The sequence below is a fragment of the Salvelinus sp. IW2-2015 genome, linkage group LG6.1, assembly GCF_002910315.2.
Source record: "Salvelinus sp. IW2-2015 linkage group LG6.1, ASM291031v2, whole genome shotgun sequence".
Lineage (NCBI taxonomy): Eukaryota > Metazoa > Chordata > Actinopteri > Salmoniformes > Salmonidae > Salvelinus > Salvelinus sp. IW2-2015.
Window position 1 is genome coordinate 15,409,426 of NC_036845.1, and position 14,285 is coordinate 15,423,710.

Genomic DNA, 14,285 nt, shown 5'->3' on the forward strand with positions numbered 1-14,285 from the left:
ATGTCAAGAGTGTGCAAAGCTATCATCAAGGCAAAGGGTGGCTACTTTGAAATATCTCAAATATATTTTGATATGTTTAACACTTTTTTGGATACTACCTGATTCCATATGTGTTATTTCATAGTTTTGATTTCTTCACTATTATTCTACAATGTAGAAAATAGTAAAAATAAAGAAAAACCCTTGAATGAGTAGGTGTGTCCAAACTTTTGACTGGTACTGTACATGTAACGGATGTTTGCGGGCACGGGTGGACTGGCTGTTGTTGGGGACACTGCTGTAGGTGTACGTACGGTCGATGTAGGTGTACGTACACTTACACTCTCTGCAGCAGCAGTGGGACACGGTTTCTTCATTGTACACTAGTGTGCACCATAATGGCAGTGGTACACCCTGCAGGAGTCTTCGGGGTCAGCGATGGACCGGCCGTTGCTCAAGTTAATGCTCTTAATGAATTAATTCTCCATCTTTGGAGCATTGGGGCACTCCCTCGTCCCCTCACAAATCATTGAGCCGTCATTGCAGGTGCAGTTCCAGCAAGAGTCTCTTGGGTCAGGGAATGAAAGGTAAAAGGGAAAGGGGGATACCTAGTCAGTTATACAACTGAATGCATTCAACTGAAATGTGTCTCCCGCATTTAACCCAACCCCTCTGATTGGCCGTTGTTGAGGACTTTGGTTACATTCTCCACAGCAGTGTCCTGGTGGTGTGTAAGGGTTGTTGCACAATGTATAACAGTGTATGTCTTCACAGAGAAGCGTGCCTCTGTAACACATACAAAACCCACATGAGACAGGAAACTGTTCCCTAACCCTGGCTCATATACAGGCGACTTTAAGATATTCAGAGACTTTTTCGCCAGCTGGTTCAGAGAACACAGTAACAGTTAACCTCAGAATGACCAGGATCTTCATCCAAAGGACCTCCATCTCCACAAACAGAGAGTATCAAAAACAGTCTCCAAGTAGAATTTTTGGGGTGACTATTCTTAATTATTATTTGGTGAATTCATTAATAAATTATCATACAGCATATTAGTCTCTAGATGCATGTATACATCTATTTACATAATCAGATGTACAGCACATTAAAAAATACATATTTAGCGCAAAAGTCACGTAATGTTAGACAGGTCACATTCTCTATTTACATCTTTATATGAAAAATCCAATGAATTGAACAAGTAACCCTAATATCTTATCACCAGTAAATTCATCATAGCTATGAATCCCTGTATTCATTTAAATTTGCACGGTCCGTCATTCAACACTCACAGATGGACAGATGCTGCTGCAATATCACCACGATCCTTATTAATACTGATGCATCTCATTTTTCTCCTCTGCCACACGATCTCACCACCTCCACACACCTCCCCTACTTCCCCCTCCACCTTCCCCCTCCTTCCCTCCCTCCTGTCTCTCGGCTAGTCTGACAGCCGCCAATCAAACACACACAGCCAGCCAGGCGCCTGTGTGCCCCCTGCTCTGTTTGAATTGGTTGATCTCTGATCCCATGTACCTCAGATTGAGACATACTCTCTCTCTTTCTTTCCTCACAGTTGGGATGGTACTCTAACAGACCGATGCAGACAACTGACTTATTCAAAGAGTAGCAGCCGTACAGGGTTTGAGTTATGGTATATCGGACAACCCCACAATAAGCCTTAAAAATTTCAACATAGGTACCATGTTAAGAATCAACATGGTCTCATTAGATATGACAAAATAGGGATATTTAACCATTGTAGTTATTCAGTATGTCACCAAGGCTGACGTAATATCGTGCTGTTTTTACCAAACAAATGTATTTATTTTTTGTGGATGTTGAATCAAAGTTGAAAACTGATTGGATTTGCAAAAAGTCATCAACGTAAGGGAATTTCGCTTTTTTTCACTCAACTTTTAACCTAAATCCAATGACAGGGTGATATTTTTTGTTGACTTCACGTTGTGAATGTAAATCAAAACTAGACGTTGAACTGAAGTCCGTACCCAGTGGGATGTCATCAAGGCTGACGTAACATGTCATAAATGTATATAAACATTTATTGTAATAAATGTCGCAATACTGTAATAAATATAGTTATGTCACTTATTTGTTATTTTATAGTGTATGAGTAGAACTATGAATCCTCATATGGTTATTTGTTTGAAACGGCCTGGGTGCGTTTCATATCATACTTGAGATTCCCTTCATTTCCACTAGCTACCTCTACTATTCTTTTTCTTGTATGCCTTAAATAGCACTACGCAGCACAACTGTCCTCAATTCTTCGAGGAGAATCTGAACAGGATGTCTTCATAATTACAAAGCTTACCCAGTGAGAGTTGCTGGCTAGTAAATAACATGCATGGTTGACTCCAACAAATGCCACAGTCCTCAATAGGCTCTTGTACTGTAGGCCCAATGAATAACCCTTAACACTCAAGAGTTAGAAAACATTGCATGAACGACTGTCTCTCCTTTGTGTGCTGAGATGTTCTCTACCTTAGAGAAATTGCATTTCAACAACGGGTATGGTCTCCAAACTCAGCCTGTCCAGCTCTGTCAGTCTGAGGCTTGTTCGTGTCAAGAGTGCAAGGCAGAAGAGCTTTAGTGATTCACACTTCCCCCAGTACCTCTATTCTCCACAGACTCTGATCTAGCTCTACAGTAAGCACTACAGGAGACATCTTTTCTTATTTACAACAAGAGACAGAGTAGCCAGTCACTGGTGAGAAGGACAAGTCATGTGCTCACGGGGACCTACAAGGCAAGTTCTCTGCGTTGCTTATGTGGTTATTTCAGTTCTTCTCTGGTAGGTTCTGCTAGACAAATGGGAAGCAAGATGGTCCATTTCTCAATTGAACATTTAACTTGGTCCATATTACTCTGCTAAAAGGAGACTGGAATTTCCCAAGAAGATTCGCAGTGGCACAGAATCTGCACTGGGAAAATCGTAACCCCTGTACTAACTGTGTCGGTCTTGCTAGTACAGCCTACTAAAACAGTCAGGGAAAACACTGCCCCGTGAGGCAGATAATGTCACAGCAAAAGGAGGACTAATTGAGCAGAGTTGCTATAGTCAGGTTTAGGACAGAGTCTTTGAATACTAAATTCTACTAGAGTTCATTAGCATACTGTTTACGTTTTTTCCCTCAATAATGAGCTGATAGTGACCCAGTTCTACATGAACAAATTAGCCACAGCAACCGTGCAAGACGACAGGCTTTCTGATAGGTCTGGAGAAGGTGGGGGGGGGGGGGGGGGGGTCGGAAGAACTATGACGATTGGTTTTTTGCGGAGTTGGCTATTTCAGTAGTAAATATTATATTTCGGGAACTTTTTGGTCAAGTGCTAGAACAAATAAGTACATATGGGTGGTGAGAGCGGGGAGGGGGAAACAGAGGTAATTATGATGACATAGTGGGGGAAACAATGCAATGCCGGGCCCAGGAGGAGCGAGTGGTGGACTGGCGCCTGTCTAGCTGACTGTGTCTCAGTGTCTGCCCCACTGGAGCCGAGCTCTGTTTGACCAGAAGATTCACAAAGATAGTGCTGGCGACTGGTGTCACTGGCAAAAACCTCCTACCTCTCCCCCGCGTTCACTAATACTCAGCAAATTAAGTTTGCTGGGTGAATTCCAATGAGGAGTCATTCGTGGTTATATTTGTTGACACTGATGTTCCGGTCACCCAAAGTCAACAAGCGATGGCAAAGAGTTATCTATATACGAGACAGACTGACGCAGGGGTCCCCACAACATGTTATTTCACTTAATACTTTGGGATGATTTTGGCAATAAGGAACTTTATCTACTTTCCCAGAGTGAGATTAATTGCGAAGACCATTTTATGTCTCTGCGTGCCGTAGAAGTAGATAAAGGGCCTCATTGTAAAACTCCTGAAGTATCCCTTTAAAGAGACAAGTTGGGCAGAGCCAATAAAATACTTAGTGAATGGATTAAAACCTAATAGTATAACGATATAATATCCAACAAGTTGAGCCCTTGAGTGAACGTCCAATTAATTATTATTAGGCTATTAAAACCACTTATCAACTCATCACAGACTCTTTGAGGATGCAAATTATGCTTTCACAGGCTTACAATTTGCAGTATGATTTTGTGTACATGAAATATGATACACACTGAGTGTACAAAACATTAAGAACACCTGCTCTTCCCATGACATAGACTGATCAAGTGAATCCAGGTGAAAGCTATGATCCCTTATTGATATCACTTGTTAAATCCACTTCAATCAGTGTATATGAAGGGGAGGAGACAGATTAAAGAAGGATTTTTAAGCCTTAAAACAATTGAGACATGGATTGTGTACATGTGCCATTCAGAGGGAGAATGAGCAAGACAAAAAAGTACCTTTGAACGGGGTATGGTAGTAGGTGCCAGGCACACCGGTTTGTCTCAAGGACTGCAACGCTACTGGGTTGTTCATGCTCAYCAGTTTCCCGTGTATATCAAGAATGGTTCAACACCCAAATGATAACCAGCCAACTTGACAACTGTGAGAAGTATTGGAGTCAACATGGGCCAGGATCCCTGTGAAACGCTTTCGACACATTATATAGTCCATTCCCCGATGAATTTGGAAGGTGTTCTTAATGTTTTGTACACTCAGTGTAGCAGCATAGCAGGATATTAAATGTCTTTTTTTTTTTTTTACTACAAAATACCTTTATGAAACAATTCAAGTGTGAATCACTATTATATAGCCTGCCTGACCTTTTGAAGTGTATTTTTCATTAGGTCTGATAAACACAACATAATGCATGTCACATATTATTGTCATATTCTTCTATTTCTAATAACACTTTAAACACCTGAATGAAGTCCTCAATTTGCACCTCTCTTTTCTTTTCTACTGTTTTACTGTTCCTCTTCTTTCAAATGAATTTTATTCTGTTCGACTGCAGGTTCCTCACATTACATGTCAAATGAAAGTGTTGCTAATTATATGTCAAAAGAGGGCTAATTATTCCATTGGAAGGGTTATAATGAAGTCCTTTAGACAGAGGAATAGATACTGTAATGGCTCACTCCCTCATGTGGAGGGATTTCCCAGGTCAGACAAAGGGCTGTGCAGCCAGCCATGCACTTCCAGTAACTGTTCGTCCATGACTCCTGCTGTTGGGTAATTTCCACAATTCTTTCAGATTTCTACTGAGAAAATAAATGATCATCAATTTTCAGTTATCCACCCTAAAGGAAAGACAAAAAAAACTATACAATTTCCCATTTTTGAAAACGGGAAAGGGTATTAGGTAATATGTGACCGGAATGCGCTCCATTGTCCAAAGGAGGGGGGGGGGGCAGGATTGCACAATAGTGGCCAAAGTGTGTATAAATACCAGTGCACCGCAGTCTCAACACATGACAGAGAAGTCCCTCAACCGTTGACATCAAAAGGACAATCAATCAACTTTGGATTCGTCTAGTGCATTGAAAATTGTGCATTGGAGAGCGTCGCTTTTTGGGAAAATTGAAGAGTTCTGATCTTCTTCATAAACTGCCACTTCAATTCCAACTGATTTCAACAGGACTTTTAAATAGGCTAGAAGCTTCCTAACAAAACCCGAGAATGAAGGCCTTCAGTGTTGCAGTTGCAGTGGTGGTCGTCCTCGCATGTATGTTCATCCTTGAAAGCACCGCTGTTCCTTTCTCCGAGGTATGTCTAATTCTCCAACACTAACCCACTACAAACATGTGTGCATCGATTTTAGAAGTTGGTCATTGCTCATTTGTACATAATGTCTTTGCAGGTGCGAACGGAGGAGGTTGGAAGTATTGACAGTCCAGTTGGGGAACATCAACAGCCGGGCGGCGAGTCCATGCATCTGCCGGTACGTTCAATTGACTGAATGAATTAAGTAATTACCTTTAGCAAATTAACACCTAAGTGGTTGCGTTTCACCCTTGGAATTGAATTAGCCCACTAGCGCTAGTTGTTAACCGTTTGATTGTGAGCCGTTAGAGAGGGCTTCAGGGCGAGCAGTGTGCAATGTGCTTGTGAAGTGGAGACTTGGGCAAAAATACTTACCATATGCTTGTTCCCACCTTTTTCATTTTCTTTTCTTGGCGGGATACAGGAGCATTTCAGGTTCAAGCGTCAGAGCCACCTCTCCCTGTGCCGTTGGTGCTGCAACTGCTGTCACAACAAGGGCTGTGGCTTCTGCTGCAAATTCTGAGGACCTGCCTGCACTAAAACCATCTTATTAACTTATTGCCTTTAATTTCCCCCCTATTCTTATACATTTCTTTTGGACTCTGTAGAGAAGATGCAATCTCATTGACGTCTTTATCACGGCACAACCTCAGTCTTGTACATAAACGTTTTGTATCATGTTGTATATCTATTGTATAGCCTAATGACACAGGAAAAAGACATAGCCAATTTAAATAAGTGGGGATTTTTCTTTTCTATGATGTAAATTGTTTTGTACATTTTCTAGTTTGTACATGTTTGCAATATTTTCTTTCTAATACGTTGTTGTTGTAGCTATGATAATGATTTGTTAAATCACTTCTTATAGCGACACTTTTTTTATATAAATAAACACAGTCTTTGAATAACAAACATGGTTGTTTCTGAATTATGAATCTGCTATAGATGTGTACCCTGTGGCTAAATGTTCAGGCCTGACAGCCAGAGGCTTATTCAAATTAGCCCCGTAGTAGTTTACCCTGAGGTCTGGGAATGGAATCTACGGTGCCTTCAGAAAGTATTCACACCCCTTGACTTTTTCCACATTTGTTGTGTTACAGCTTGAATTTAAAATGGATCATGTTGAGATTTTGTGTCACTGGCCTACACACAATACCCCATAATGTCAAAGTGGAATAATGTTTTTAGATTATTTATTTTTTTAAACATTTAAAAGCTGAAATGTCTTGAGGTAATAAGTATTCAAACCCTTTATTATGGTAAGCCTAAATATATGCAGTATTAAAAATGTGCTTAACAAGTCACATAATAAGTTGCATGGGCTTACTGAGTGCAATAATAATGTTTTAAACCCCCTAAAGTCGATGTCCGAGCCCCAACGGAAATCRAAGCCCCCACGGGGGAAAAAATAGCATAATAAAATCCCCATAAAAATCTGTCAGTTTAAGCTAGAGATATGTTTTTTTGGATGCACCTCCATCCACTAAATCCGCCGATGTCGCACTTCCGCATCTGTGGTGAAAGGTGACAGAGCTATAGCAGTGTTTGTCAGACCATGAGACATCCCGAAAATTGGTCTTCTTACAAAATCCTCTGTTGCGAAAACTTTGGCCTTCAAACTATTATGACCCATCGATGGAAAGATGAGACTCTCACAAACATGATGATTTTCTCAATTTTTCTCAACCCCCATAAGCGTCTTGGGACTCGTCTGAAGTCGGTACAGCCAGTCTGCCAACTTCTGTCTGTAGCGTCTGAACCGTTTGGGCTAAAATGACCACTCCATGGAAGGTGAGACTAACAAACACGTACATGTTGGTTGCTTTAAGCTAGGACGCCCACAGGCCTCACGGGACTCATCTGAAGGTCCCCAGGTACCAGTTGAAAAAATGTATGGAAGTACTAGATATATGGAGATTGTTTAGTGCAAAAATAAGGGGTTAAATACATGTAAAAATATATACAATTGAAGTCGGAAGTTTACATACATTTAGGTTGGAGTCATTAAAACTCATTTTTCAACCTCTCCCCAAATTTCTGGCTACAAATGGAGGATTCTTTGACGAAAGCAAAGTTTGAAGGACACAATTATTATTTAATTTAAAAATCATTATTTATAACCTTGTCAACGTCTTGACTATATTTCTATTCATTTTGCAACTAATTTCATGTATGTTTTCATGGAAAACAAGGACATTTCGAAGTGACCCCAAACTTTCGAACGGTAGTGTAACGGAATTCGTCCGCCTCATCTGACGAGGAGTAAGAAAGGTCGGACCAATGCGCAGCGTGGTAAGCGTCCATTATATTTAATAATCCTGAACACGACAACAATACAAAAATAACAAAGTGAATAGAATAGAAAATAGAAAACCGAAACAGTCCCGTAACGTGAACAAACAGGAAGACAACCACCCACCAAAACACAACAGAAAACAGGCTACCTAAATATGGTTCCCAATCAGAGACAATGACTAACACCTGCCTCTGATTGAGAACCATATCAGGCCAAACGAAAAAACACAACATAGAAACACAAACATAGATAACCCACCCAACTCACGCCCTGACCATACTAAAACAAAGAAAATACAAAAGAACTAAGGTCAGAACGTGGCAGGTAGTGTATATGTTTCCTGATCTTTCTTATATCTCTCAGATATAGGACAGACAATTCAGAACAAACTTCCTTTAGATTTATTTTGGGGACTATCTGTTGTTCCATGTAGTGAATATGTTATTCAATGCATTTGTATGGGCTAATAACAATAAGGCCCAACATTTTTTTTCCATCAAATATTCTTTTAAATATATTTAAGGCTACTTCAAGGGGTCTTAAAATATAATAGCTAAATTATCCTCCGTATTAAAACAATTCCAATATAGTTTAGAAAGGGCTTAGACTGTTATGGGTTAATTAACATGATTTTTGAATGACTACCTCATTTCAGTACCCCACACATACAATTATCTGTAAGGTCCCTCAGTCAAGCAGTGAATTTCAAACACAGATTCAACTATAAAGACCAGGGAGGTTTTCCAGTGCCTAGCAAAGAAGGGCACCTACTGGTTGATAGGTTAAAAAAAAGAAGCACACATTGAATATCCCTTTGAGCATTTTGAAGTTATTAGACTTTGGATGATGTATCAATACACTCAGTCACTACAAAGATACAGGTGTCCTTCCTAGCTCAGTTGCCAGAGAGGACGGAAACCGCTAAGCGATTTCATCATGAAGCCAATGGTGACTATAAAACAGTTGTACAGTTTAATGGCAATCTAGTTAGAAACTGAGGACGGATCAACAACGTTGTAGGTGTTCCACAATACTAACTTAATTGACAGAGTGAAAAGTAGGAAGCCTGTACAGAATAAATTGCAATAAGGCACGAAAGTAATATTGCAAAAAATGTGGCAAAGCAATTAACTTTTTGTTCTGAATTCAAAGTGTTATGTTTGGGGCAAATCCAATACAACACATTTCTCAGTACCACTCGCCATATTTTCAAGCATGGTGGTGGCTGCATCATGTTATGGGTATGCTTGTAATCGTTAAGGACTGGAGAGTTTTTCAGGATAAACAATTTACGGAATGGAGCTAAGCACAGGTAAAATCCTAGAGGAAAACCTGGTTCAGTCTGCTTTCCACCAGACACTGGGAAATGAATGTACATTTCATCAGGACAATAACCTAAAACATAAGGCCAAATCTACACTGGAGTTGCTTACCAAGAAGACAGTGAATGTTCCTGAGTGGCCGAGTTACAGTTTGACTCAAATCTACTTGAAAATCTATGGCAAAACCTGAAAATGGTTGTCTAGCAATGATCAACAAACAATTTGACAGAGCTTGAAGAATTGTGTGTGAATACTTATGCAAATTAGATATTTCTGTATTTAATTTCAATACATTTGCTAATATTTCTAAAAACATGTTTTCACTTTGTCATTATGGGGTATTGTATGTAGATGGGTGAGTGAACAAAATATATTGAATACATTTTGAATTCAGGCAGTAACAACAAAATTTGAAATAAGTATGAAAAACTTTCTGAAGGGACTGTATTTCAAAATAGGGATATTTAACAACTCTGAATGGCACACATTCCATGACATAGACTGACCAGGTGAGTCCAGGTGAAAGCTATGATCCCTTATTGATGTTACTTGTTAAATCCATTTCAATCAGTATAGATGAAGGGGAGGACACAGGTAAAATGTTTTTTTAAAGCCTTGAGACAATTGAGACATTGATGGTGAATGTGTGCCATTCAGAGGGTGAATGGGAAAGACAAAATATTTAAGTGCCTCTCAACGAGGTACGGTAATAGGTGCCAGGCACACGGATGTGTCAAGAACGTGGTCCCGTGTGGCTCAGTTGGTAGAGCATGGCGCTTGCAACGCCAGGGTTGTGGGTTCATTCCCCACGGGGGGACCAGGATGAATATGTATGAACTTTCCAATTTGTAAGTCGCTCTGGATAAGAGCGTCTGCTAAATGACTTAAATGTAAAAGAACTGCACCGCTGCTGGGTTTTTCACGCTCAACAGTTTCCTGTGTGTATCAAGAATGGTCCACCACCCAAATGACATCCAGCCATCTTGACACAACTGTGGGATTGGAGTCAACATGGGCCAACATCCCTGTGAAACGCTTTCGACAGCATGTGGAGTCCATGCCCCGATGAATTTGCAACTCAATATTAGGAAGGTATTCTTTTTTTGTACACTCAGTTTAGTCCATATTACTCTGCTAAAAGGAGACTGAAATCGGATTAGTATATGCACTTTGAAAATCCTATCTCCTGTATGAACTAGGTCTGGCTTGTTAGTACAGCCTAAAAAAACAGTCAGTGCTCAACACTGCCCCATGAGGCAGAGAATGTCCCAGCAAACAGGGGACTAGTTGGACAGAGTTGCTGTAGTCGGGGGCAGGGTCTTTGAACACTGAACACTACTGGAGTTCATTAGCATATTGTTTACCATTTTGCAAATAATGAGCTGATAGTGACCCAGTTCTACATTAACAAATTAGCCACAGCAATCGTACAAGCCAACAGGCTTTCTGGCTGATCTGGAGAAGGTGGGGGTTGGAAGAAAGCTGCCGCTAGTTTCTTTTTTGGCGGTTGGCTATTTCATTAGTAAATAATTTTCTTAACTTAATTTTTGGGACATTTTGTGTCAAGTGCCCAGACAAATAAAGTACATGAGAGGGAGGAGGGAGGAGACAGAGGTAGTTAGGATGACAGAGGGGGGAAACAGGGGGCCAATGCACCGGCCCAGGAGGAGCGAGTGGTGGACTGGCGCCTGTCTAGCTGACTGTGTCTCAGTGTCTGCCCCACTGGAGCCGAGCTCTGTTTGACCAGAAGATTCACAAAGATAGTGCTGGCGACTGGTGTCACAGCAGAAAGTWCCTCCCTCACCCCCACTTTCACTACTATTCAACAAATTAAGTTAGGTGGGTGGATTCCAATGCGAAGTCACTCGTGGTTATATTTGTTAACCCTGATGTTCCAGTCAAACAAAGTCAACAAGCGATGGCAAAGAGGAATTCAGAGGCTTACAATTTTCACAGTATCATTTTGTGTTAATGAAATGTGATATAGCAGCATAGCATGAAATGTGTCATTGTACTTAATTTTTTTTTTTAAATACACTGTTATCCAGAGCAACTTACAGTAAGTGTATTAACCTCAAACTTTTTCCCCCTTGGGAATTGAACCCACAACCCTGGCATTACAAGCAACATGCTCTACRAACTGAGCCACACAAGACATTTCAGTTGCCTACACGTTCAAATAAATCAAAAAAAATTCTCAACTACAAAATACCTTTGCCTAATAATTCATGCATGAATCACTATTATTTCATAAGGTCTGATGAACAATACATAATACAATACCTGCCACATAATAATATAATATTCTTGTATTCCTAATAACACTTGAAACAACTGAATGAAAGGTGCCACATAAGAATTTTGTTCTTTAATTTTTGCATTGCACTGTAATGAAAATGTCCATAATATATCTGTGGGAATAGTGGAATGATATTTTTTCACAGTATTACTTACAGTGTTGTGATTGGCTGGGATATTTGTCAATTGATATCTTCCGCCGGAGCGGCATCTGTTGTCAAAATGGGAAAGCTGTTTTGACTTTGTGGCTGTGTTATCTAGTCGAAATCGGGTCAAGTGGCAGGATTGCACAATAGTGGCCAAAGTGTGTATAATACCGGTGTACCCTCAACCACACACACCAAAAGTCCCTCAACCACACACACCAAAAGGACCATCAACCAACTTGGTACTCATCTATTGCACTTAAAATTGTGCGTTGGAGAGTCTCTCTTTATGGGAAAATTGAAGAGTTCTGATCTTCTTTATAAACTGTCACTTCAATTCCAACTGATTTCAACCGGACTTTTTAAATAGGCTATAACCTTCCTAACAAAACCGCGAATGAAGGCCTTCAGTGTTGCATTTGCTATCGACCTCGCGTGTATGTTCATCCTTGAAAGCACTGCTGTTCCTTTCTCCGAGGTATGGCTAATTCTCTAACACCAACTCACTTCAAACATGTCTGCATCGATTTTAGAGGTTGATCATGATTAATTTGTGCAAAATGTCTTTGCAGGAGCGAACAAACGAGGTTGGAAGCATTGACAGTCCAGTTGGGGAACATCAACAGCCGGGCGGCGAGTCCATGCATCTGCCGGTACGTTCAATTGACTGAATGAATTAAGTAATTACCTTTAGCAAATTAACACCTAAGTGGTTGCGTTTCACCCTTGGAATTGAATTAGCCCACTAGCGCTAGTTGTTAACCGTTTGATTGTGAGCCGTTAGAGAGGGCTTCAGGGCGAGCAGTGTGCAATGTGCTTGTGAAGTGGAGACTTGGGCAAAAATACTTACCATATGCTTGTTCCCACCTTTTTCATTTTCTTTTCTTGGCGGGATACAGGAGCATTTCAGGTTCAAGCGTCAGAGCCACTTCTCCCTGTGCCGTTGGTGCTGCAACTGCTGTCACAACAAGGGCTGTGGCTTCTGCTGCAAATTCTGAGGACCTGCCTGCARTAAAACCATCTTATTAACTTATTGCCTTTAATTTCCCCCCTATTCTTATACATTTCTTTAGTACATTTCTAAGATGCAATCTTATTGATGTCTTTCTCAACGCACAACCTCAGTCTTGTACATAAATGCTTTGTATCATGTTGTATATCTATTGTATAGCCTAATGACACAAGAAAAATACTTAACTATTTGAAATAAGTGAGGATTTTTATTTTCTATTTTGTACATTTTATAAAAATTWAAAAAATCTAGTTTGTACGTGTTTGCGATGTTTTCATTCTACGATGTTGTTTTTGTAACTATGATAATGATTTATTAAATCACTTCTTATAAGGATTATTTTTTACATAAACAAACACTCTTTGAAGAGGTATTTAACCCCCTTTTTCATGGCAAGCCTAAATAAGTTCAGTAGTAAAAATATACCTCACAAGTCACATGCATGGACTCATTGAGTGCAATAATAGTGTTTAACATGACTTTTGAATGGCTACCTCATCTCTGTTCCCCACACATACAATTATCTGTAAGGTCCCTCAGTTGAGCAGTGAATTTCAATCACAGATTCAACCAAAAAGACCAGGGAGGTTTTCCAATGCTTCACAAAGAAGGGCACCTATTGGTAGATGGATAAAAAAAAGGAGACATTGAATATTCCTTTGACCATGGTGAAGTTATTAATTAGACTTTGGAGGGTGCATCAATACACCCAAAGATACAGGCGTCCTTCCTAGCTCAGTTGCCGGAGATGAAGTAAACAACTCAGGGATTTCATCATGAGGCTGATTACTTTATTTTTAACGCTGCCCAGAGAGGACATCATTTTTATGGGCAGAGCAACACCTGATCTGGTGCTGTGATTGTGTGCATCCCTAACACGGGGAAAGTAATCAGTTAGATACCTGGGCGCAGATCCATAAATACTCCTGTAAACGAAACCTAGTCTAATCTGGGACACCTTAGCCTCAACAGGCAGCCAGTTTAGTTTCTGAAAGCAGCTCCTGCCTATGTGAGTATGTGGACTCACCTTCAATGTTACCCTGATCAGCTTATTCTAGGCTATCTGGAGCTTCCCCTTCATATGCTTAGATAAGCCCCCAAACCAGGAATTACTAGCGTAGTCAAAATGGCATTGAATGAGGGCAGTGGCTAGCACTTTCATGGAGTCCTTATCAAGCAGCTTGAACTTTCTAGACAAAAACTTAGTGCTGGCATTAACCTTTCTTAGCACTTGCTCACACCTCCCAAGCTTCCATCAAGGATACATCCCAGGTAGCTAACAGAGGTTTTAGTAGTCAGCACCTCACCATTCTAACTTAGCTTATTATCTCCAAGCCATTTGCTAATGTAAGTAAGCTCTGTGCTAAGTATGCTCTCCAAACATAGTTTTACTTTTGTGAGACACCAGAAGTGTAGAGTCATCCACATAAAGGAAAATACGGCAAGAACAAGCATCTTTCATACCGTTAATATACAGTAAAAACAGTAGAGGCCCAAGCACGCTCCCCTGCGGAACACCACAACTCATTGGTTTTGCTCCCATTA

General features: G+C 40.3%; 2 protein-coding genes across 2 annotated transcripts; both read left to right on the top strand.

Moving 5' to 3' along the window:
- Nucleotides 1-5,372: 5,372 nt before the first annotated feature.
- hamp (hepcidin antimicrobial peptide) lies at nucleotides 5,373-6,578 on the top strand. The gene is made up of 3 exons (XM_023989232.2): nucleotides 5,373-5,669; nucleotides 5,764-5,844; nucleotides 6,091-6,578. Exons 1-3 carry the CDS (start codon nucleotides 5,583-5,585, stop codon nucleotides 6,187-6,189), a joined length of 267 nt encoding a protein of 88 aa, XP_023845000.1. The 5' UTR covers nucleotides 5,373-5,582; the 3' UTR covers nucleotides 6,190-6,578.
- Nucleotides 6,579-11,937: 5,359 nt separating this feature from the next.
- LOC111964731 (hepcidin-like) lies at nucleotides 11,938-12,930 on the top strand. Its single transcript, XM_023988559.2, has 3 exons — nucleotides 11,938-12,206; nucleotides 12,301-12,381; nucleotides 12,628-12,930. The coding sequence occupies exons 1-3, from the start codon at nucleotides 12,126-12,128 to the stop codon at nucleotides 12,724-12,726; spliced, it is 261 nt and encodes an 86-aa protein (XP_023844327.1). The 5' UTR covers nucleotides 11,938-12,125; the 3' UTR covers nucleotides 12,727-12,930.
- The last annotated feature ends 1,355 nt before the right edge of the window (nucleotides 12,931-14,285 follow it).

Excerpts from the sequence above, each read along its gene's own strand:
- LOC111964731 (XM_023988559.2), top strand. The coding sequence starts at position 12,126 with ATGAAGGCCTTCAGTGTTGCATTTGCTATCGACCTCGCGTGTATGTTC. Across the intron at positions 12,207-12,300 it reads CTGCTGTTCCTTTCTCCGAG|GAGCGAACAAACGAGGTTGG; the intron begins GTATGGCTAATT and ends ATGTCTTTGCAG. Across the intron at positions 12,382-12,627 it reads GCGAGTCCATGCATCTGCCG|GAGCATTTCAGGTTCAAGCG; the intron begins GTACGTTCAATT and ends GGCGGGATACAG.
- hamp (XM_023989232.2), top strand. The coding sequence starts at position 5,583 with ATGAAGGCCTTCAGTGTTGCAGTTGCAGTGGTGGTCGTCCTCGCATGT. Across the intron at positions 5,670-5,763 it reads CCGCTGTTCCTTTCTCCGAG|GTGCGAACGGAGGAGGTTGG; the intron begins GTATGTCTAATT and ends ATGTCTTTGCAG. Across the intron at positions 5,845-6,090 it reads GCGAGTCCATGCATCTGCCG|GAGCATTTCAGGTTCAAGCG; the intron begins GTACGTTCAATT and ends GGCGGGATACAG.